The sequence below is a fragment of the Mobula hypostoma genome, chromosome 3, assembly GCF_963921235.1.
Source record: "Mobula hypostoma chromosome 3, sMobHyp1.1, whole genome shotgun sequence".
Lineage (NCBI taxonomy): Eukaryota > Metazoa > Chordata > Chondrichthyes > Myliobatiformes > Myliobatidae > Mobula > Mobula hypostoma.
Window position 1 is genome coordinate 104,798,211 of NC_086099.1, and position 22,659 is coordinate 104,820,869.

The 22,659-nt window shown below is 38.8% G+C and overlaps 1 protein-coding gene across 5 annotated transcripts in view; it reads left to right on the plus strand.

Annotated features, from left to right (window-relative positions):
* prdm5 (PR domain containing 5) overlaps positions 1 to 22,659 on the plus strand; it is a 331,962-nt gene that overhangs the window by 128,818 nt on the left and 180,485 nt on the right. For 4 of the 5 annotated variants that reach the window (XM_063042227.1, XM_063042229.1, XM_063042231.1 and 1 more), the window contains exons 9-11: positions 1,241 to 1,325; positions 1,778 to 1,935; positions 2,186 to 2,215. In XM_063042227.1, the coding sequence (XP_062898297.1) occupies positions 1,241 to 1,325; positions 1,778 to 1,935; positions 2,186 to 2,215 (273 nt within the window). The remainder of the gene's footprint in view (positions 1 to 1,240; positions 1,326 to 1,777; positions 1,936 to 2,185; positions 2,216 to 22,659) is intronic. The other variant, XM_063042228.1, reaches the window with a different exon arrangement.

Sequence of the window (22,659 nt, forward strand, 5' to 3'; positions counted from 1 at the left end):
TAAGATTTTGCAACCATGCAAGCAGACTGCAGAGTACTTGCTTACTATACCCCGTCTATTGTTTTTTAAACATTTTTATCCTTGTTATCAGCATTTCACAATCAATTCCTTTACAGAATTCAAGAATGTCATTATCAAACTGTAATAATCTGCATTTGATTATTTGGAATCCTGTTGATTTGGCATCTGGTTTACTTTGGCGATATTTGCTGTGCCCCCTTCCCTAGCTCACTGGGGCTCCTGTTTCTGCACTCCGTTCCGACTCAACTGAGCCTTAGCTACCACACTCTTTTTCTGATGTAGTGGGGTCCTGATTCCTGCTTTTACCTTCTGTCTCAAGAAGATCCCAGTTACCACATTCCCCTGTTTCCTTGCTCCCTTCAGACTTATTGAGATCCCTGTCTCCTTCTGACTCAATAGTGCCCTTATTCCCATGCTCCCTTTTGACTTATAATTGCCTCAACTCCCACAATCCAATTCAACTCACTAGGATGACATTCCCCACTCCTTAAACTGACCTGTTCCCAGCATTTATAAGGTTCCCTGGAAAACTTCTTATATTGCAGAGTACAATATAAAAAAAGTACATTAATAGCTGGGGTCTTAATTGGAATAATATTCAATAGTCTGAAATATCTGCTAGTATCACCAAAGAGCAGTGCATGTTGGCTTATCGGAATACTAATTTGCATTTATTAATGAGATAAGTAAGAATTACATGTACTGTTTATGCCTGTTTTAAGTATTTTTTTCTTTTGTATTATGGTGACATGTGCAGAGCAGTACAGGTTTATAGGTGGAAAGGTATGAATGGGGCTTAATTCTATCATTCCATAAAATCCAAATGCTGTGCATTATAGAATAAACCAATATTACCTTCTGATGAATAGATGAATCTGAACTCAGGGGTCATCAGATCTCCTGCAATTAGTTTAATTACAATATTTCATCAAACCTAATTTTCTTAGTTAATTTTTATTTGAAAATCCTTCATACATAGCTGACATCCCTCATCCTCCATAGATTTTCAGTCTTGTAATTTTTAAAATGTTGGGTTTTATTTTCATAAACATACTCTTAAGAGATTATTAGGAAGGCAATTACAGTGCAATTGTAAATGATAACTTGGCCCAAGGCAGAAAAGTCATTAAATTTCCTCAAAGCAACCTCAGAGAATCTGTGCCTTTGATCTGATACCTTCCTTGCATGTGCTAATCACTTTTTATCTTTAAATTTCAAGATTCATGAAGTCTTCAACTGCCAGGAGTGTGACAAAAAATTTATATCAGCAAACCAGTTGAAACGCCATATGATTACCCATTCAGGTAATTTCATCCTGGTGTTTCTTGCAAAAAAAGCAGATAGTATGAAGTTTCACTTTCTGCCTTGTGACCTGCTTTCCTGGTGATTAAGCAACACAAAATAAATTTGTCATAGCTTCTTAACTGTCTTTAATCTGAAAAAGAGCTGATCCATGTTCATGGTGTGAAGCTACTTTTCTTTGAAGTCATTCTCTTTTGACTGAAACTAATTAAAGAGAGTTGGTATATAGAAGGCAGAGTTTTAAGATGTGCAATTTGCAGAAGATATACGGAGGCTTGTTCTACAAAAGTAATTTGATACACATAATCCAAAAGGCATGCTGCTTGTCTTTCTAATTGGTTTAATCTTAATTGTGTTGACCTAATTGCAAGATTCCCTCAGTGGATAAAGTCTTTCTTTCATCTTTCCTCCTTTACAAACTGACAGTTTAATATTTGCTCTTCATTCTCCACAGAGAAACGCCCTTACACCTGTGAGGTCTGCAGTAAGTCTTTCAAACGTCTAGATCAAGTAACTGCGCATAAAATTATCCATAGTGAGGATAAGCCATATAAATGCAAACTTTGTGGAAAAGGCTTTGCTCACAGAAATGTATACAAGAACCACAAGAAGGTAAATATGAACTTAGTATATATACATATATATGTACATGTATGTGTATATAAATATGTATATATGTTTGTGTGTATAGCAATATATACTGTATGTATATATAAAAACACACAAGTACATAATTAACCCCGCAAATGACTGCAATAAAAACCTTAAAAATGGCCGACTATCACTCATAATTTGATAAATTTGCACTTGCTTATATCACAATGTCTGTAATCTGCACTGACTGACATCACCCTTTCCACAGCACAAGGACCTGGGGAAGCTCTGCATATCGGTAAGTCATTAGTAATTTCCCAGTTGAACATTTTTTTTAATAAGTACTTTTGAATACAGGTAGGGGATATCAAAGCTGTTAATACTATTCTGGGTGATGGATAGCATGTCAGACTATTCAATTCTTGTTTGGATTTAAAATGCTGTTCAAACATAGTTGTGCTCCTTCCTTATAATTTGCTCCTGCTAATTTTAACTTGATAGAGGGGATGCTCTGATGCTCATACTTTTGTAAAAATGCTAAATAGCTGTGTAGCATCTTTTGAGCTCTTCGTGGTCCAAGTTGAAACAATGGGAAAGATTCAATTACTGATTAGACAAGGAAGATGCCTGAAATATGAAAGCAGATGTGTTATATATTATCAATACTTTTTCTGCTGTATGAATGCCTTTGAGCAGTTTCATATCATTAATCCTAAGAAAATTTTGAATGAAAGCCAATGAACTTCCTGATTTCCTGATTTGATAGAATGATTTCAGATTTTATTCCTTGTTCATTTTGTGATGTAATGTTGATCTTTGGTTTTATCTTGCAATATATAACAAATAAGATATTATAATTTGCCATGCAGTTGTTGGTCACCACTTGTGTTTTTTGCTAAATGAGTTTATCATGCATTTTTGCCATATTTCATCAAGCCTTCAGTCATTTAAATTACTTTCCCTTTAGCACATTGAGAATCTATTTTAGTTCCATTTACCCCACCCTTTTCATTGGACATATGAACTTTGTTTGTCTATGATAGTCATAAGTTGTAATGAAGATTTCCAGAGCTGAATTCCTAATTTGGTTCTCCATGATTTTGTCTGTACTGTTCACATTTCAGATTATCTGGGAGCTCTTTCATTTTATGTCCTGCTGTAATGTCTAATTCAAAGATTATCTTTTCTTTTATATCACTGAGCACTATATATTGCGTATGTAATATAATTTACTCATTTGGATCAAATCAGACGTCTAAATGCTGACAGTTACAGGATTCTGAATTTCCATTCTACCTCCAGATTTTATTTTGAAGTTTGTATCAGTCTGACCACAACACACACTGCTTGTTTGCCCTTTAATAATTTGCATTTTCCTTACCCCTGACAACAGAATGACTTTGAGATGCTAAATGTTCCTGGGATACTGCTGGTGAGATGCGCTATTATTTGCTCAGCCTAAAATTAGATGGTTGGTGTGTGGATAGAATTTTTACTGAAACAGACACAAAAGTAAAATAATATTTTTTGTGCCTATTTCCTCATAGATTTCACGTACTATTTCTGTATAGTTTATTCCACACTGATTTGTTGACTTTTTAATGTGAAATGACCACATATGAAAATTTGGGTAAAAATATTTCTGGACTTTGAAATTGTTAAGCTCAATAGCTATTTTATATTTTGTTCAAGTACTCAGATCTGTTGAGATTTAATGTTAGGCCAAAAAAAACAACTTTGGTTTATTTATCGATTTGTCTGCTAAACAATATGCTGTTTCTGACATTAGTTTGATAATTATCTGTCTTTAAGTGGGTCGATTGACTTGCATTTTCCATCTTTCTCCTGGCTGCTGTGTGCAGTTTTCAGATACAGGCAATGTAGTTAGATTTGGGAATGAGTTTAAGAAATAGTAGCAAAGGACAGGCGTTATTCAACTGGATTATGAGAGCTCTTCAACCTTAAGTCCATTTTCTCACCATTTTCCCAATTTCCTTTACACACTCTAAATGTATCAACCTCAACCTTGAAGATTCTTAATAACTTGAGTATTTGTAGACTTGGATACAATATTTCAAAGATTTTTACCCTCTGGGCAAAGAGATTTGTTTGTTTTACTTTCAGTTTTATCTTGTGACTTTTCATGCCCTAGTCCCTGCTTGTCAGCAGGCACAACAGGACCTTTCATTCTTCTCAGCTGCAGTGAAAATAGACTCAAGCTACTGATGTTTTTGTTTGTATGTTGAGAATCAATCTAATGAAAGTTGCACTTCATATGTGGCTTTTGTTTGGTGACCAAGACTGTATATAACACTTTAAATGTTGTCTCACAAAAACACTACAGTAATTGAAATAAAACTTCCATATTCTTATATTAAAAACCTGAAAACACAGAGACAACATTTCATTTGTTTTTCAGATTGTTTTCCATCTAATTTGTCAGTGTTTTTGGCTTTGGGGCCAGAGATTTGTTGGCTTTCAATTACATGAATTTTTCCAGTATTTTATCTCCACTGAAGCTCTGATCTTGTGGAATCATAACAAAAGTTTTCTTTAAAATTCCCTATTTTCCATGCACATTGATTTCTTTTCATCTTCTTTGCGAGATGTAAGCTGAAAAGAATCTATAATAGATCAAAAGCAGTTTGCAGGTTAAGCACCCAGACTGATTCCTCAGATTATGTATTTGGTAGCTGTCTGATTCAGCAGTTCCAGCTGCTTTCTGGGAATAATCCTTTGTAGAAATGGATGACTTCTTTTATAAATAAAATACGTAATCTTCTACAGCCATACATGTTGGTCCTCTTAATTTGAATGCTCCCCTTGTCATTACCTGTGGAAGCAAGAGCAGTGGTAAACACACACAGTAAATCTGCACAGTATCGATTTATATAAAAAACCAGGCACTAAGTAAACAAATAACATGCAAAGTCTGCATATTTCCATAACTGATCTTAACGTTCTTTCAGATCTTTGGAAAACAGATTTCTTTCACAATAATCTCTGTTTAACTGCAAAGGATAGTCTTTTATTGTTTTAAAAATTTAATTATTCTTTAAAATTGGCAGTCAACCAGTCAGTAAGCTTACAATATTTCCTCAGGCAATGAAGACTTCATTAATAAGTAACAAGCTCATCCTAATTTGTTGATTTTGGATGGACTCCAAGGCTAGAATTTTCAAGTTTAGAGGAGGTTAAACCTCTCTTTGACTTACTGCAAGTTGCTTTACTTATTTGCGCTTCACATTGAAATTTTATAGGAAAGCCATTGGACATTTTGTGTGCTCTTATTGTAGTTCAGTAAATTGCTTCTCCATACTTGTGAAGCTATGGTATATCCTCATGCAACGTTTGGTCGCACTGTCGGGAAAGTATGCTAAATGTGGATGTGCTGTGCAAATGGCAGTGTTTCTTAAGAAATTTGGACTATGGAATCTGGCTCTTGGGATTGGTTGAGAACTGGCTCTTTTTCCATTTAACATTCATTGCTTGTTCTTCTTAAGATTCCCACCATTGTAACCTTAGATGATAATAACGCTAGCAATTACCACCAAGCTACCCCGACAGTCACTACTCTTAAGTCTTCATCTTCCTTGTCTACTGGTCACCTGCCACACTCCAACCTAATATTGGTCCTGAATCCTTTCTTTTCTCCTCCCCTTCTCAATGGCCAAAGCCTGACCCCAAGTTTCTGATACAGATCTCTCTCCATCATCTCCCATTCCTGTTTCACTTTGATAGATGCGACTCCTTCCAACTCCTCTCCGTTCCCGCCCCACTACAACCTATGACACTGAATAACCTGAGTTATTCCATTTGCTCCTGCAAATGATTTTGGCCATGGTTAGCTCTTGCATAAAACACACACTGGTCAGCCATACTTCACCCATTAAATATGCTTTTACCGGTGAGGAGAGAGCTGTTGGTCTTCATAAATCAATAATGGAAATTACTGAGTGTAAAATAGTATATCTTATAATGTTTTGTTTGGTAACTTCCAATCACCAAAATTAATATCTCTCCAAAATTATTTTTAAATTGTCAGTAAGCTCAATATGAATGATATAAGTGCTACGTGACAGTGATGGTAAGAATTGGAGGAGATGGCAGTTGAATGCGTGGCTGAGGAGTTGGTGTAGGGAGCAGGGTTTTAGATTTTTAGAACATTGGGATCTCTTCTGGGGAAGGTGGGACCTGTACAGATTGGATGGGTTGCACCTGAACTCGAGGGGGAGCAATATCCTTGCAGGTAGGTTTGCTAGCATGGTTCGGGAGGGTTTAAACTAATTTGCGAGGGGGATGGGACCCAGAGTGACAGAGCAGTGAAAGAAGTGCATGGAGTAAAGCCAGATCTAGCATACAGAGAGGCTTTGAGGAAAGAGAAGCAGAATAAACGGTGTAAAGACAATAAGGTAGAAGGGCTGAAATGTGTGTACCTCAATGCAAGAAGCATCAGGAACAAAGGTGATGAACTGAGAGCCTGGATACACACATGGAATTATGATGTAGTGGCCATTACAGAGGCTTGGCTGGCACCAGGGCAGGAATGGATTCTCAATATTCCTAGATTTCAGTGCTTTAAAAGGGATAGAGAGGGTGGAAAAAGGGAAGGAGGGGTGGCATTACTGGTCAGGGATACTATTACAGCTACAGAAAGGATGGGTAATGTAGCAGGATCCTCTTTTGAGTCAATATGGGTGGAAGTCAGGAACAGGAAGGGAGCAGTTACTCTATTGAAGGTATTCTGCAGGCCCCCTGGTAGCAGCAGAGATACAGAGGAGCAGATTGGGAGGCAGATTTTGGAAAGGTGCAAAAATAACAGGGTTGTTATCATGAGTGACCTTAACTTCCCTAATATTGATTGGCACCTGATTAGTTCCAAGGGTTTACATGGGGCAGAATTTGTTAAGTGTGTCCAGGATGGATACCTGTCACCGTATGTGGACAGGTCGACCGGGGGAATGCCATACTAGATCTAGTACTAGGTAATGAACCGGGTCAGGTCACAGATCTCTCAGTGGGTGAGCATCTAGGGGACAGTGACCACCACTCCCTGGCCTTTATAATTATCATGGAAAAGGATAGAATCAAAGAGGACAGGAAAATTGTCTTTATATGGTGACTGTAGCCTATTGTTCTGCTGTTGCTGAGGGCGGACTGTGTTAAGATCCACAAACCTTGATGCATCAGCTAAATCCTGGTGGGTGTTTAGTAGGGGGCTGATGTAAGAAGTAGAATACTATATATAACACTGACAATTTTGGACTTGAGATTTTATGCTATTTTTTATTGTTAACATACAAGTAGATTTCTAGGTAACATTTATGTTCTGGCAGATCTATTTTTCTGTTTTTTTTACAAATAGGGTTGAAAGGACTATGGCGCTAATTTTCAATTCAATAATTAATTGCCTTATGACACTGTTCTAATTTATTTGGACTAGCAAATGTGGAAGAAGATATAAAAGTGATATTTCCTTTGCTATCCTCACTGTGAACCACTTTTTTTCTTTCATTTATAGTCTATTATCTTATGACATAGGTAACTAACTACTTCTGTTAATGGCAGCAATGGTAGACTTTGGAACAAAACTGTTTAAAGAAGCAACTGTTTCTTTTCCTGCACTCATGGACCTTGACCACATTCATTTCCCCATTTTTAGTATTTGCAATTGGGCTTCAGAATTGGGCCTGTCAGCCAATAACTTTGGTGTAACACTCCACGTGTCCATCTGCAATTGCATCATAGGTCTTATATTCTTCCTATTATTGACAGCAGAAAGATTATTATGTTTCGATATAGATTGTAGATTGTTGCTGAAACAAAGAAATTTCTGAGAATAAAAATAAATGAGCAGTGAAAATGTTAAACTAGCACTTGCTCCAATTGAAGGACAAATAAATAATTTTAAAACTGGTGGCTTTTGTGAGACTTTCTGCATGAGAGTTGATGAAATGCTCTCATAACATTATTTTGGTAATTTCTATAAATGCAGTAAATGACATTTAAGGAATTTTTATATGTTTGTGATTTTGGATGGAATGGTGCTTTGAGCTTTGTACTGATGGAAAGCTCAGAGTGCTGGCTTTTGTGCTTTGTAGTGGCAGCTGATTATTTATTTACTTTAACCAATACTCTGTCATTTTCAATGCGCAAAATTTGCAATTACATGGCTCTGAAAGAAACAGAAACATTCATGACAGAACAGAAATTTGCATTAACTTAGTTTGAACAATGGCTGTTCATGCTTTCATCTAACTAGAGAAAGCAGTCAACAGTGTGGTTGTGTAGAAACAAATGGAAGAAAGCAATGAAAACAAAGAAACTGGGCAGATATGGAAGCAGGAAATGAACTAGAGTAAGAAAGGAGTGAATTGGGTATAGAAAAATGAAAATAAAGGGCAGCTTGTTTCTCCACAGATTTTGGTCAGGATGTGCATCTGTACAATCATACATGGACAACAAAGAGAAGCGAGAGAAACTGCAGCCATAAAGAAGGGCTTAAAATAGAACTACAGGAGCAGTTCAGTGTATGGAATAACACAGCATTATAGCTTTTTTTTTTGCTATTTGCTTTTCTTTCACAAACTTTTATATGCTAACACCTATTTGGTAGCATCATTGATGTAGTTGTGAGTTTTTAGCTGCAGATGGTGTGTTGCCTGAGGAGACCAAGGGAAAACAAACAGCATTTGCCTTAAGTAGTAAAGCATGATCAGAGGGGAGAGAGAACCCCTACTCTCAAGAAAGAAGTGATCTGCCTAGACTTACAGCTTGTTAGAAGCAGAATCTAAATTTGTTAACATTTTGAATAAAGAGGTAGATTATTTTTGTAATTTCAGTATTTATGATTTAATATTAGTTGAAAGGAAAATTACCTTGGTGATTTTATGGCATCTCCTGGGAAAACACTTGTAATAGCACAGTGAGATAATGCACAGCCTATGTGGATTCAGAAAGAAGGGAGGAGGATTAAGAACAAACATGAGAAAGACTGCATATGCTAGAAATCCAAAGCAGCACACACAAAATGCTGGGGGAGCTCAGCAGGTCAGACAGCATCTACGGAAATTAATAAACAGTCGATGTTTTAGGCTGAGACCCTTCTTCAGGACTGGATTCAGGATTAGGAAATATGTTTGAGAAGTCTTTTTTTTAAGTGTCTACTGCAGCAATGGACAAGAAATGAATATTTATATTTTCAATAAATTGACAAGATTACATACAGGTTTCCCCCGCCATCCGAAGGTAGAGCGTTCCTATGAAACGGTTCGTAAGCCGAAATGACGTAAAGCGAAGAAGCAATTACCATTTATTTATATGGGAAAATTTTGTGAGCACTCGCAGACCCAAAAATAACCTACCAAATCATGCCAAATAACACATAAAACCTAAAATAACAGTAACATATAGTAAAAGCAGGAATGATATAATAAATACACAGCCTATATAAAGTAGAAGTACTTTTCCACAATCATTACTGAACTGTTCTCCGTAACGAAAATCTCACGCAAGCGCTGTTGGCAAAAACATGGCGCAAGCGCTCTCCAGTAACCTTTAAGCTATGAAGCTGCCAAATCATACCAAACAACACGTAAAAATACACAGCCGATATAAAGTAGAAATAATGTATGTACAGTGTAGTATCACTTACTGGAATTGGGTGGCCCCCACCCTCCAGGCACCGACTGATACCGATCCGCGAAGCATGCAGGGGTCCAGTGCCGATTTCCGATTGTGTCGTCTGTGATCTGGGCCGACAGTTACATGTCAGGTGGCACCTAATTAATTAGCATGTTTATTTTGGCTTTTTTCTTAAAGATGTGCTATGTGCCTCCCGGCTACTGCTGCATTCTCCGCGAATTGGTACAGTATCTGTCCGTGGCCTGGGTGTTGGGGTGGTGGGACACTGGGGTGTCATCTCGTCGTCTGTTTCCATTAGGGCAGGCAGCTCATCTTCTCCTATGACTGGCCGCCTCGATGTCGAAGATCGAGGTTCGTTGTCTGCTGTGGCTGATATGGAAGGCTTGCTTGACTGCTGAGCCTCGCGCATTTTTCTATCACACAGTTCTTTGTAAGGACTCAACCCATCTTGCAAATATTCCCTAAACCTACGTACCCTTTCAAAATTAAAGTTGTACTTTATCATTGCAGCAAAAATTTCACGCAGTTGCTTCACGTTCATTTCGCTAATGAATTCGGTTTCGATTGTTATCCTTTCTTCGTCCAATTGCATCAGCTCTTCATCTATTAGTTCTTGGTCATGGGATGCCAAAACCTCTTCAATATCATCTTCGTCAGCTTCCACAAGCCAAACTCACTTTGTCCTTGCTTCGTTCACCACGAACGAAACGCTTAATTATGTCTAGTTTTACGCTAAGTGTAACACCCTTACGAGCTCTTTTAGGCTTTTCGGACACCATAGAACTCATCTTGCAAACGACTGCTCACAGGCATGTGTTTAAGCAATGCCGTTCCGAATCCGGGGGAGGAGCGGCTGCTCGAGCGCGTGCTGCTTTTTTTTTCGTAACAGCGAAAACACCTTCTGAAAGGGAAAACAGGGTACTAATGTAGGTCTTTCGTAACAGTGAGGTTTCGTAAAGCGAATGCTGGAAAAGCGGGGGGCACTTGTATTAGGTAAATGATTGATAAAGTCAGGTTCTTGGTCTGGAGATACCAAAAACAAGATCTTAAAGTCTGCACTCGCTAGGTTTAAATGCAAATCAAAATGAAAGGCAGTGGAAACAAATTAAGAAAGTTTTTGTACTGTTTTAATATTGCAGACTTGAAAGCATATATGTGGATATAATAAAGATCATAATTCTAAGTATGACATATTAAACTGGCAGAGGTACTGGTAACGCAGTGCCAACATGAATAGGAAAGTATTTCGTTCCGTCTAAGAGGGTGGTACTTGATACTTGGAACTTGCAAGGGCCTAAAGATATTATGCAGAGCTACAACTTCACGTACAAAGTAAATTTATTACCAAAGTACATATATGTCACAATATACAACCCTGAGGTTCATTTTCAGGCAGGCATATATAGTAAATCCAATAAGTATCATAAAGTCAATGAAAGACTGCACCCAACAGAATGGACAGAAGAAAATGTTATAGAGGATAGCTCAATAGAACTGCTAAGGTTTCACAAAATTACAGAATTATTATGAAGTAATTTCAAGAACCAGAATATAATCTTCACTTGTGACCCAATACAACCTTAGGTGTGCACAACAGCATAACTGAATCACTTTTGAATGACTAGGCTTTTTACACCATTGGGGATGTTTGTAATATTTATTGGTCATCAGTGTTGCAATGTACCTCCGTCTGTTAAATCCTGTTTTTCACAGAAATGGATTAATAGCATGAGGCGAAAGTGCTTATCTGCTAAATTTTCGACAAGTGTAATCATTCAGTAGTAGCAACACATGGACATAATATTAATTCTATTGTACAGAGATTTCAGTCCATACTGAAGCACCCAGCTGAAAATGGTCACAAGCATGGTTTGACATTGGGTTAAATTGTTGAATGTGATTGAATTTCTGTCCAGTTACCCGATATGTATAAGGAAGGATTTCATTCTGTGAATGAGAAGATATATACAGATGAGAAAGTAATAGGTGACTGGAGGTAATTTCCATTTCACTGTAAAGGAGCAGATAATTGGGATCGTTTGCACCCAGGTAAGTCTATGGCTAATGAAGAACTGCAAATAAGTCCTGAGATATGCATAACGATATGTGTGTTAAATAAGGATGCACAGAATGGAAGAATATATCTACAGACCTTAGAAGGTGCCTAAATAGAACTGCAGATCTTTTACCCCACTTATCCAATCTAGAGAGTACTATTTGCAGGGTTAGCAGTGCGAAGAAGAGTGAAAATAAAAATCAGTGCAATAATTGCATATTATTAATCACTGAGAAGATTGGCAGTCAAAATGTATAAATGTGAACCTAACTGAAAATCTCTTTCATCCTCTGCACAGTACGCAGGCTTTGCAAATATCATTCTATGCTTTAAATAGCTGTACTCTTAAGACTTATAATATTAAGATTACTTACAAACATACTAATATACTAACATACTTATCATTAATTGATTTTCTTTAAAAATGGTGGGTAGATGTTGTGGTGCTTTCTTTTGCTTCCCTGATATTTACTTTTGTTGGCATATGTGTATCTTTGATGAGATCAACATTCCCATTTGGTGCTTGAGACCATTTTGATACTCCTGAGGAGAGTCTTCTGTTGTATTAGGAGAACTGTCTTCCTGGCTTTCTCATTGACAGTTGCTGCTCCAAGATGGCAGTGACTACACCATTTGACTAGCTGCTCTTATTGAGTTATTGCAGGTACAGGTTTGTGACCTTGGCTACCTCTATATTGAATACATAGTCCTTCCACCTGTACCCCCAGCCAGTATTCCATTTACTCTGCAGTAGAGCCAGGAATAATATCCTTAAAGATTAGAGACCATTTAAGAGTTGCTCAATTTTGTAACATATTCTGTTCGCCAAACTGCAGCCTTGATGCTCCATGTGCATGTAAGAATATGAGAGGGAAGCAAGTTTTAGGGAGAGTATATAACTAATTTAGAGTTGCTCAAACTGAATCTATTGAGACCAGTGCTTAGGGAATTGTTTTGTGTGTGTTCAATTTAAACAGCTTTCCAATTTTATCTGCTGTGAAAAATTCCAAAGCGCTACTGAGTTTGTGAAAGTTACACCAAATCAAGCACTTTGGTTAATAGTGACTTAGCTATAGCTTGCTGTGCCGTGTGAGTGAGAACTGTGTCATGCCATGAAAAACCAAACCATATCACTGCCTATTCCCAGTGCAGCTCCTTTTCGTAGTATTAGTTTTGCTCAATTATGCTGAAGATCCTGACAGCCAGAATAAAGCAGTTACCCTTTGGACAAAATGATCTTGGTAAACCATGACTGATGACAATGATTACTTTCCTCAACATTGCAGCAACGGATGTCATTAGAATGATCTTGCTTAAGCTGAGAAACTGAAAAAAACATAAAATGACAGAAACACTCAGCAGATCAGGCAGCAATTGATTGAAAGAGAAACAGCTAATATTTCAAGTCAATATTCTTTCAACAGACCAGGTTTAATAATCAAGTACAAATGGCCTAGCCATCAACCCTGTGTTTGTGGCTTCTCATTCAGCATCTTGTATCACCATGATCAATGGACATAGGTTTCAAACACAGTTGTCTCGCAACAAATGCATTTTAATTTGGTTTCACTATATTTTTGTGTAAAGTTTCATTTAAAGTACTTAATATAAAGAAATATATTAGCTACCTTTGGGAATTCATAAAACAGATGAGGAGCTATGTCAAGTTCAGTTGATGACAGATTTTGGTGATATGGACGCACATGAACCCCAGCTATGTCTACCTTTTCATGAGCTACGTAGGATAATGCATGTTCCAAGCCTTCCCTGGTAATGCTCTTCAACTCGTCTTCTGCTACATTGATGACTGCATTGGTGCTGCTTCATGCAGCCAGGCTGAGCTCATAAATTTCAACAACCATGCCTCCAACTTTCAGCCTGCCCTTAAGTTCACATGGTCTACTTCTGACACTTCCCTGCCCTTCCTTGATCTCTGTCTTCATCTTTGGAGACAAAATGCCGACCGACCATATTTTATAAACCTACTAATTCCCACAGCTATCTTGAGTATACTTTCCCCCACCCTGTCTCCTGCAAAAATGCTCTTCCCTTTTCTCAGTTTCTTCATCTCCACCGCATCTGTTCCCAAGATGACGCTTCCCTTTCCTCCTTCAAACAACAGGATTTCCCTCCTTCCACCATTGATGCTGCCCTCAACCGAATCGCCTCCATTTCCTGATCATCCCATCTTCCCATCACCTTAACGTTGATAGATTTCCTCTTGTCTTACCTACCAGCCCATGAGCCTCTGCATCCAACACATTATTTTCTGTAACTTCTGCCATCTCCAAAGGGATCATACCACCAAACACATCTTTACCTCTCTGCAGGGATCGCTCTCTCTGTGATTTCCTTGTTCATTCATCCTTCTACACTAATCTCCCACCTGGCACTTATCCCTGCAAGCAGCCAAAATGCTTCACCTGCCCGTTCACTTTGTCCCTCACCTCCATTCAGGGCCGCAAACAAGCCCTAGGTGAGACAACACTTCACCTGCAAATCTGCTGGGATCATCTATTGCATTTGATGCTCCTGATGTGGCGTCCTCTACATTTGTGAGACCCATTGTAAATTGGGGGCACTGCTTTGTCGAGCAACTCTGTTCTATCTGCCAAAAATGGAATTTCCTGGTGGCCAAACATTATATTTCTGATCCCATTTCCCATTTCGGCATGTCAGTCCATGGCCTCCTCTTGTGTCACAATCAGGCCACCTTCAGGCTGGAAGAGCAACACCTTATGTTCCATCTGGGTAGCCTCCAACCTAATGGCATGAATATAGATTTCTCCTTCTGGTAATTTTTCCCTCCCCCTCCCCTCTTCTTCTATTCTTTACTCTGGTCTTTTAAATCCTCTGAACTATCTATTACCTTCGCCGGGTCCCCTCCACCTTCCCTTTCTCTGATGGTCCATTCTCCTCTCCTTTCAGATTCCTTCATCTCCAGCCCTTTTCCCACCTATCTGGCTTCACTTATCACCTTCTGGCTCTCCCTCCCTCCTCCCATACCTTTTTATTCTGGCATCTTCTCCTTTCCTTTCCAGTTCTGAAGAAGAGTCTTAAGCCAGAACACCTACAGTTCATTTCCACAGACCTGCTGAGTTCCTCCAGCATTTTATCTATGTTGCTTTGGTGGTATTTTGCCTGTAATTGTAATGTGCTTTTATTAAGTGAACCAGTATTGCTTAAAAAAGTCCTGTAAAACACCATGCCTTATGTTACAGGATTTGTCTGTTTGGTAAGACACAGAATTCTTTCCTATCTGGCAGAAGAGCTAATGTATGTTTCGGGGCTTTTCATGGATTCGTTTTTGACAGTTTTGAAGTTGACCTTCACAGGCTGTTAACTGCCTTTCTTATAAAGTTTTTACAGTGGACTAGAAAGAAGCCGACATCCTGAAACTTGCCGAAGAAGAAAAATTGAACTTTTGTCTCTCAGTCATACTTTAACCAAAGCACAATTAACCTTTAGCCTGCTGAGTACTATAAATGTGTTGTAGCAGTGTTTTGCCAATATAATGTTTCATGATTCTATGAGAATTATGTGACACTGCCCTCCTAGCATAGGCCGTTACAGTGTATATCTGAATATATGACTTCCAATTTTCCGATTCAATGCATTTTGTGATCTTTATTTAGTGTTTTCTTCCCTTCATCCTTCAAACATTTTAACTGTTACTAACTTCCAAGATAAATGGTTGGTTCTACTCCAATCTCATAATCCTGACTCTGTTGTAAGTAAATGCTTTTCTAAATACAAAGGATCATATGATCTTAAGTTCATATTACTGAGTAGCTGGCTGGTTAAAACCTTTGTTTTTATCTTCTTGCTCTTGTCTGAACATTTTCAGGCAAAACCAAGTAGGGAAAATAGAGATTTCAACTTTGTATTGTTTAGTTGAGTATTATTTCACTCTCTAAGAAAATTATGAAAGGTTTTAATAAGTCAGTCAGAAAAAATAATTTATCACAAAACGATCATAGAGCAACTAGAGAGCATACTTTAATTTCTCAGCAAAATTAGTTAGATTTTCTGTAGATAATACCGTGTTAATGTGGGAATACCAAAACTGGTTTTGTGTGAGGCAGCATGGTGTTGCAGACAGTGGAGCTGCTGCTTCACAGTGCCAGAATCTGGATTCAATCCTGACTTCAACTGCTGTCTGTGGAGTTTCCATTTTCTTCTGTTACGGCATGGGTTTCCTCTGGGTGTTCTGGTTTCTTTCACATCCCAAAGTCATGTGGTAATTGATCATTGTAAATTGATGCTAGTGTGCAGATGAGTGGTAGAAGCTTAGAGGAGTTGAGAGTGTAGGGAGATTATAAAATAGGATTAATGGAAATTGGGTGGTTGACATGGATCACATGCAGAAGAGCTTGTTCCTGTGCTATGCCACACAATCTCTCCATCTCTACCACAGGAAAATACCAGAAGTTATATGCTACACTGCCAACAATTCCCTGCAAAAATTAGGCTCTTGTTTTATATTCAGTTCAGTTCATGTGTTGCCTTTCTGATACTAGGTTAAATCATCATCCCAACCAGTAAGGAAGGGCTCAAGAAGATATGTTTCATCAAGGATCTATGGCAAAGAGAAGGGATATAAACTGTGGAGAGGATAAAAAGGTAACTGGATTACATCTAAAATACAAGAAGTACCTTGTAGTCATCAGGCTCTTGTCTAATGCTGGAAATTTTTAAAAAGATCTGGTTGGATACCATTTCTTAAAATAAACAGTATTTCTTTCATCTCATAAGGCATAAGATAAAGGAGCAGAATTAGGACATTCGGCCCATCAAAATTGCTCTGCCATTCTAGGCTGATTTTATTATCTTTCTCAACTGCGTTCTCCTGCCTTCTTCTCCGTAACCTTTGATACCTTTGCGAAAAACACCAAGGGGTGTTGCCCTCAATAATAAGTAAACCACTTTGGATACTGTTGAGGGGGACAAGCTCACATGGGGGCACCACAATGACTGGGTGTCTAGGACCGAGTCTGGTGCTGCAGCGCAGAAAAGAAGAGAGGTGAAGAGGACTGCAGTGGTGCCTGGAGGTTGCATAGTCTGAGGAACAAAAGCAATATTATGTGGGCACAATAGAGACACCCAGATGGGATGTTGCCTCCCAGGTGCCAGGGTCAGGGTTGTCTCACTTTGGGTCCATGGCATTCTCAAATGGGTCGGTGAGTAGCCAGAAGTTTTGGTACATATTTTGCACCAGTGACATGGGTAGACAAGGTGAGGAGGTCCTAGAGAGAGATTTTAGGAAGCTAGGTAGAAAGCTGAAAAACAGGATTTGCAGGGTTGTTATCTCTGGATCAGTGCATGTGCCTTGCGCCAGTGGGGGTAAGAATAGGATGATTTGGCAGGTGAATGTGTGGCTGAGGGGCTGGTGCAGGGGGCAGGGGTTCAGATTTATGGATCATTGGGATCTCTTTTGCGGAAGATGTGACCTGTACAAAAGGGACTGGTTATACCCGAACCATAAGGAGTCCAATATCCTTGTGGGCAGGTTTACTAGGTTTTTTCAGGAGGATTTAAACTAATTTGGCAGGAAGAATAGGAAATGGAGTGATTGTGCTGAAGATGAGGTAGTTGGTTTACAAACAAAGGTAATGCGTAGTGAGATCCCCTAGCAAGGAGAGGCTGATGATAGGGCAAAACTGCAGTCAACAGGATGAGTTGCGAAGTAAAAGGCGGACAAAATCGAAAAGGGTGAATACAGGACTGAAGGTGTATTATTTGAATGTGCGCAGTATATGGAATAAGTTCGGTGAACTTGTAGTACAGTTACAGATTGGCATGTATAATGTGGGCATCACTGAATTATGGCTGAAAGAAGATTATAGCTAGGAGCATAACATCCAAGGATACATGTTGTTTTGAAAGAACGGGCAGGTAGGCAAAGAGGGTGGCGTGGCTCTGTTGATAAAAAATGATATCAAATCCTTAGGTGACAGAGGGTCTGAAAATGTTGACTCTTTGTGGGTAGAGCTAAGGAACTGCAAAGGTAAAAAGACCCTGATTGCGAATTGTATACAGACCCCCAAACAGCAGTAAGGGTGTGGTCTGCAAATTACAATGGGAGAAAGGAAACACAAGCCAAAAGGGCAATATTACAAAAGTTATAGGTGATTTGAATATTCGTATAGATTGGGAAAATCAGGTTGTTTGGATCCAAGAGGGAGATTTTCTAGAATGCCCATGAGATGGCTTTTAAAGCAGCTCATGGTTGAGTCCACTAGAGGATCAGTTATTTAGGATTGGTTGTTGTGCAATGAACTGGAATTGATCAGAGAGTTTAAGGTATAAGAACCATGAGGCGAAAGTGATCATAATATGATCGAATTCACCCAGAAATTTGAGGAGAAGTTAAAGTCAGATGTGTCAGTATTATAGTGAAGTAAAGGGAATTGCAGTGGCATGAGAGAGGATTTGGCCAAAATTAATTAGGGAAGAACACTGGCAGCAATGATGGCACAGCAGCAATGGCTGGAATTTCTGGAAGCAATTTGGAAGGCGCGGGATATATTCATCCCAAAGAGAATGAAATGGTTAAAAGGCAAGGTGACACAACCGTGGCTACCAAGAGAAGTCAAAGCAAACATAAAAGCCAAAGAGAGGGCATATAACAGAGCAAAAATTACTGGTAAGTTAAAGGATCGGGAAGCTTTTAAAAACAAACAGAATGCCATTCCAAAAGTCTTTAAAAAGAAAAGATAGAATATGAAAGTAAGGTAGCCAGTAATATTAAAGAGGGTACTAAAGAGGATCAGAAAGTGTAAAAGGGAAGTGACAGTGGGTATCAAACTCGTGGAAAACGATGCTGTAGATGTAGTAATGGGGGAACAAGGAAATGGTGGACAAACTGAATAAGTATTTTGCATCAGTCTTCACTGTGGAAGACACGAGCAGAATGCTGGAGGTTCGAGAGTGTCAGTGGTCAGAAGTATGTGAAGTTGCTATTACTAGGGAAAAGATTCCTGGGAAACTGAAAATTCTGAAGGAGTACACCCCTGAGTTCTGAAAAAGGTGTCTGAAGAGATAGTGGAGGCATTAGTAATGATCTTTCAAGAATCACTAGATTCTGGAATGCTTCCAGAAGACTGGAAAATGACAAATGTCACTCCACTCTTCAAGAAGGGAGGGGAGCAGAAGAAAGGAAACTATAGGCCAGTTAGGCCTCAGTGATTGGGAAGATGTTGGAGTCGATTGTTAAGATTGTGGTTTTGGGGGCACATGATAAAAATAGGCCATCGTCAGCATGGTTTCCTCAAGGGAAAATCTTACCTGACAAATCTGTTGGAATTCTTTGAAGAAATAACAAGCAGGACAGACAAAGGAAAGTCAGTTGATATTGGATATTTGGACCTTTAGAAGACTTTTGACAAGGTGCCACAAATGGGGCTGCTTAACAAGTTACAGGAAAGATACTAGCATGGATTAATCAGTGTCTGCTTGTCAAGAGGCAAAGAGTAGGAATAAAGGGAGTCTTTTCTGGTTGGTTGCCAGTGACTAGTGGTGTTCCACAGGGATCTATGTGGGGCCTGCGTTTTACGTTATATGTCAATGATTTGGATGACAGAATTGATGGCTTTGTTGCAAAGTTTGTGGTTAATACAAAGATAGATGGAGGGGCAGGTAGTTTTGAGGAAGTAGAGAGGTCACAGAAGGACTTAGATTAGGAGAATGGGCAAAGAAGTAGCAGATAGAGTACAGTGTCAGGAAATGTATGGTCATGAACTTTGGTCAAAGAACTTTCTCTAAAAGAGAAAACTCAAAAACCTGAGGTACAAGGGGACTTAGGAGTTCTTGTGCAGGATTCCCTGAACATTAATTTTCAGGTTGAGTCAGTGTTGAGGAAGACAAATGCGATCTTAGCATTGATGCCTCACTTAGAGTATTGTGAGCAGTTTTGAGCCCTTATCTTAGGAAGGATGTGCTGACACTGGAGAGGGTTCAAAGGAAGTTCACAAAAATTATTCCAGGATTGAATGGCTTGTCAAAGTGTGTTTGATGGCTCTGGGCCTAACTTTCACTAGAGTTCAGAAGAATGAGGGATCATCTAATTGAAACCTATGGAATGGTGAAAGACCTTGACTGATTGGACACTGAGAGGATGTTTCCTATGGTGGGAGAGTCTAGGACTAGAGGACACAGCCTCAGAATAGAGGGCAACCTTTTAGAACAGAGAAGAGGTGGAATTTCTTAAGCCAGAGAATGGTGAATCTGTGCGATTTGTAGCCACTGGTGGCTGTGGAGGCCAAGTCTTCATGTATACACTCAGACCACACTTAACGCTGAGGATGCGTTCCTCAGAGGTGGAGCGCTATGTAAATCAGCGTAATGTGTGGTCATGTGTGCCTGATTTAAAATAAAATCCTCCAAGATACATGATTTTTAATTTTATGTATCACAGGAACTTGTGAAGTAACAAACACACAGATAGGCCTAACCGGTACATCAGTGGAGCAGCAACACTTCGCAGCAGCAGCAGCAATGGGAAACGGGAGTTGGTTACATCTTAGAGGAGGACCAGGCTATGGGTCCTCCTCTGACCGTGGCTTCTTCTTCAAATAGCCATTGAGATTTGACTGCCTTTTCCTAAGTTTCCTCTCATGAAGCAGTTCTCAGTAGCAGGAAATCATGTAGAGAACATCTTTCTTTGCCTTATTGCTACGCTCCCAGTCAGGGTCATTATCGATTAACATTGCAAATTTCAAAGAGGTGCCAGCGTCAGCCTGACGCTCACCCGCTTCCAATGCTGTATCCTTTGTGGTTTCACATCTATGTTAATACTTTTCCTATACACCTTAGATGTACTGCACTACTGGAAGTTGCAGGCCATTTTCTAGACATTATAGGTGGAAGAAAATGGAATGAATTGGTGCGGGAGCAAAATTGTTTATATACATGGGGGAGGCAGAGCATGAACTAATACGTGATAAGCTGTATGCATAAAACAGTAATTGAACCACAGCAAGTAAGGTAAGGAAAATGGCAGTGGTGCTGGTCTTCAGCTGAGATTTGCCTGGACATCCCTGTAGTTGGGCTAATTCAATTGTCATAATTACTCTGAATGGGAGAACCTGATTATCAGAGGAAAGGTAAGTTGATCTCTTTATTAAGTTTCATTTAGTTCAATTATGTTGAATTGATTTCTTATAAATGTTCCCTTAGTCCTTTGAAATTTCATTTATATCATTAATTTTATTGTTTCATCCATTTTATTTAAACAGCCACTGAATGACTTTGAATGTTTGTTTGTCAAATAAGCATTCAGTTATAGCCTGACTGAAGTGAGATATCACCAACTTTCAAAGCTGTTCTGTCAGTGTGGCTGATCACTTGTGTAGCTGTGTTGCCCAGGCCTCGCCAATCTCTCTTTGGAGCACTGTGTCCTTTATTTACCATTGAACAGGGGTTCCCAACCTTTTTTAGGTCATCGACTGATGCCGTTAAGCAAGGGGTTGGTGGACCTCACTGTGGGAACCCCTACTGTAGAAGGAGTGATGTGGTCCTCGAAGGTGATCAACACCTCATGCAAGATATAAGTTGTAAAGTGACCAAGACTGAAAATGAATATTCCTGGGTATTGATATTTTTGGAAAGATAAAATGAATGGAAAATGCTTGAGAGGTGGAGGGACAAATAAGGCATAATTAAATTTTTGAGATTAAATCTTGTCTCAGAAGATCAGGATACAATATTAGTTTGGGTACAAATGGGAAACAACTTGTGTGGGTAGTCTGTGGACGTTCACGCAGACCTGTGCAGAAGATCTGCACCATTCCACTGGGATTATCAATCAAGAATGCGAAAGAAGGGTAATAAAATAATCATGGATAAGTAATCTTCAAATAAACCATGAAAATCAAATGGGCAAAGGCAAAGATGTTTGACTTCATGAGGACAATTTATTGAGTATTTGAGGAGAGTTTGTAGGATAATATGTAGTGCAGCTTGCAGGTGAAAAGGACATCTTAGATCTGGTCATGTGTGAATGGATGGAACTAATTAGTGATCCCATAGTGAAAGATCTCTGGAGAAGTAGCATCATAACATGAAAGAATTTCACATTCATTTTGAGAGTGAGAAGCTTAAGTCTGAGGGGATTAAGGTGAATCCACTGATATGACCGTAAATAGCCTGTGTTAGACATTTAAAGACCTCTAATCTAATTGTTAAAGCTAGCAGGAGAAGTGATATTTAATGGATGATTTAAGGAATAATTGATTGAAAGGAAAAGGTTATGCAGGTGCAAAGGATAAAATGGCAGAGGATTCAGACTATACAAGGAAACAGCAAAATATAAAAATTAATAAAGAAAATAGACTACAAGAATAAATTATCAGGAGATATACTATATATAAAATAAAAGGGAGGAGAACTTAATCGATATCACTAAGGGGGAAAAGTACCAAGACAAAAGTTTGCAGATCTTTTACATCTTCTAGCATGCATCTAGAGTTTCCAAAGAACAAACTGCCTAAATAACGTGGTTGTGACTTTCCACATTGTTGAAGAACCCTGACACAAAATATAACACACTTCCAGTAAATTCAAGTGAGAAGGAAGAATTAACAGAGAAAAATATGGAAGAGTCAGCTCAGTATTTTTTTTTGTCAGGGAATACTGAAGTCCTAAGCTTGAAGATGTAGTAGCAGTTCACTGAGGAAATAATTACATAATCAGGTACTGTCATCATATTTTTATGAAAGGGAAATTATATTTGACAGCTTTCAGAGTTACTTGAGGTTGTAACTGCAGTACAGCTAAAGGGCAGTCAGTATATGTCGACACTTTCGGTTTCCAGCAGTCTTTCAGTGATATGCAGCAAGAACTCATAGTGTTGTTTGCAATGTATTTAGCATGAATAAACGGTGAGCTAACTCACAGAAAACAGAAGGAGGACATATTAGTCAAATTCTATTTGACAGGGTGTGTAACTAATTTGATGCCTCAGAGTTAAGCCATGTACAATTTCTACTGATGATTTTAATAAAAGATGGTGATTAATATATCAATAGGCACAGCATTCTGGA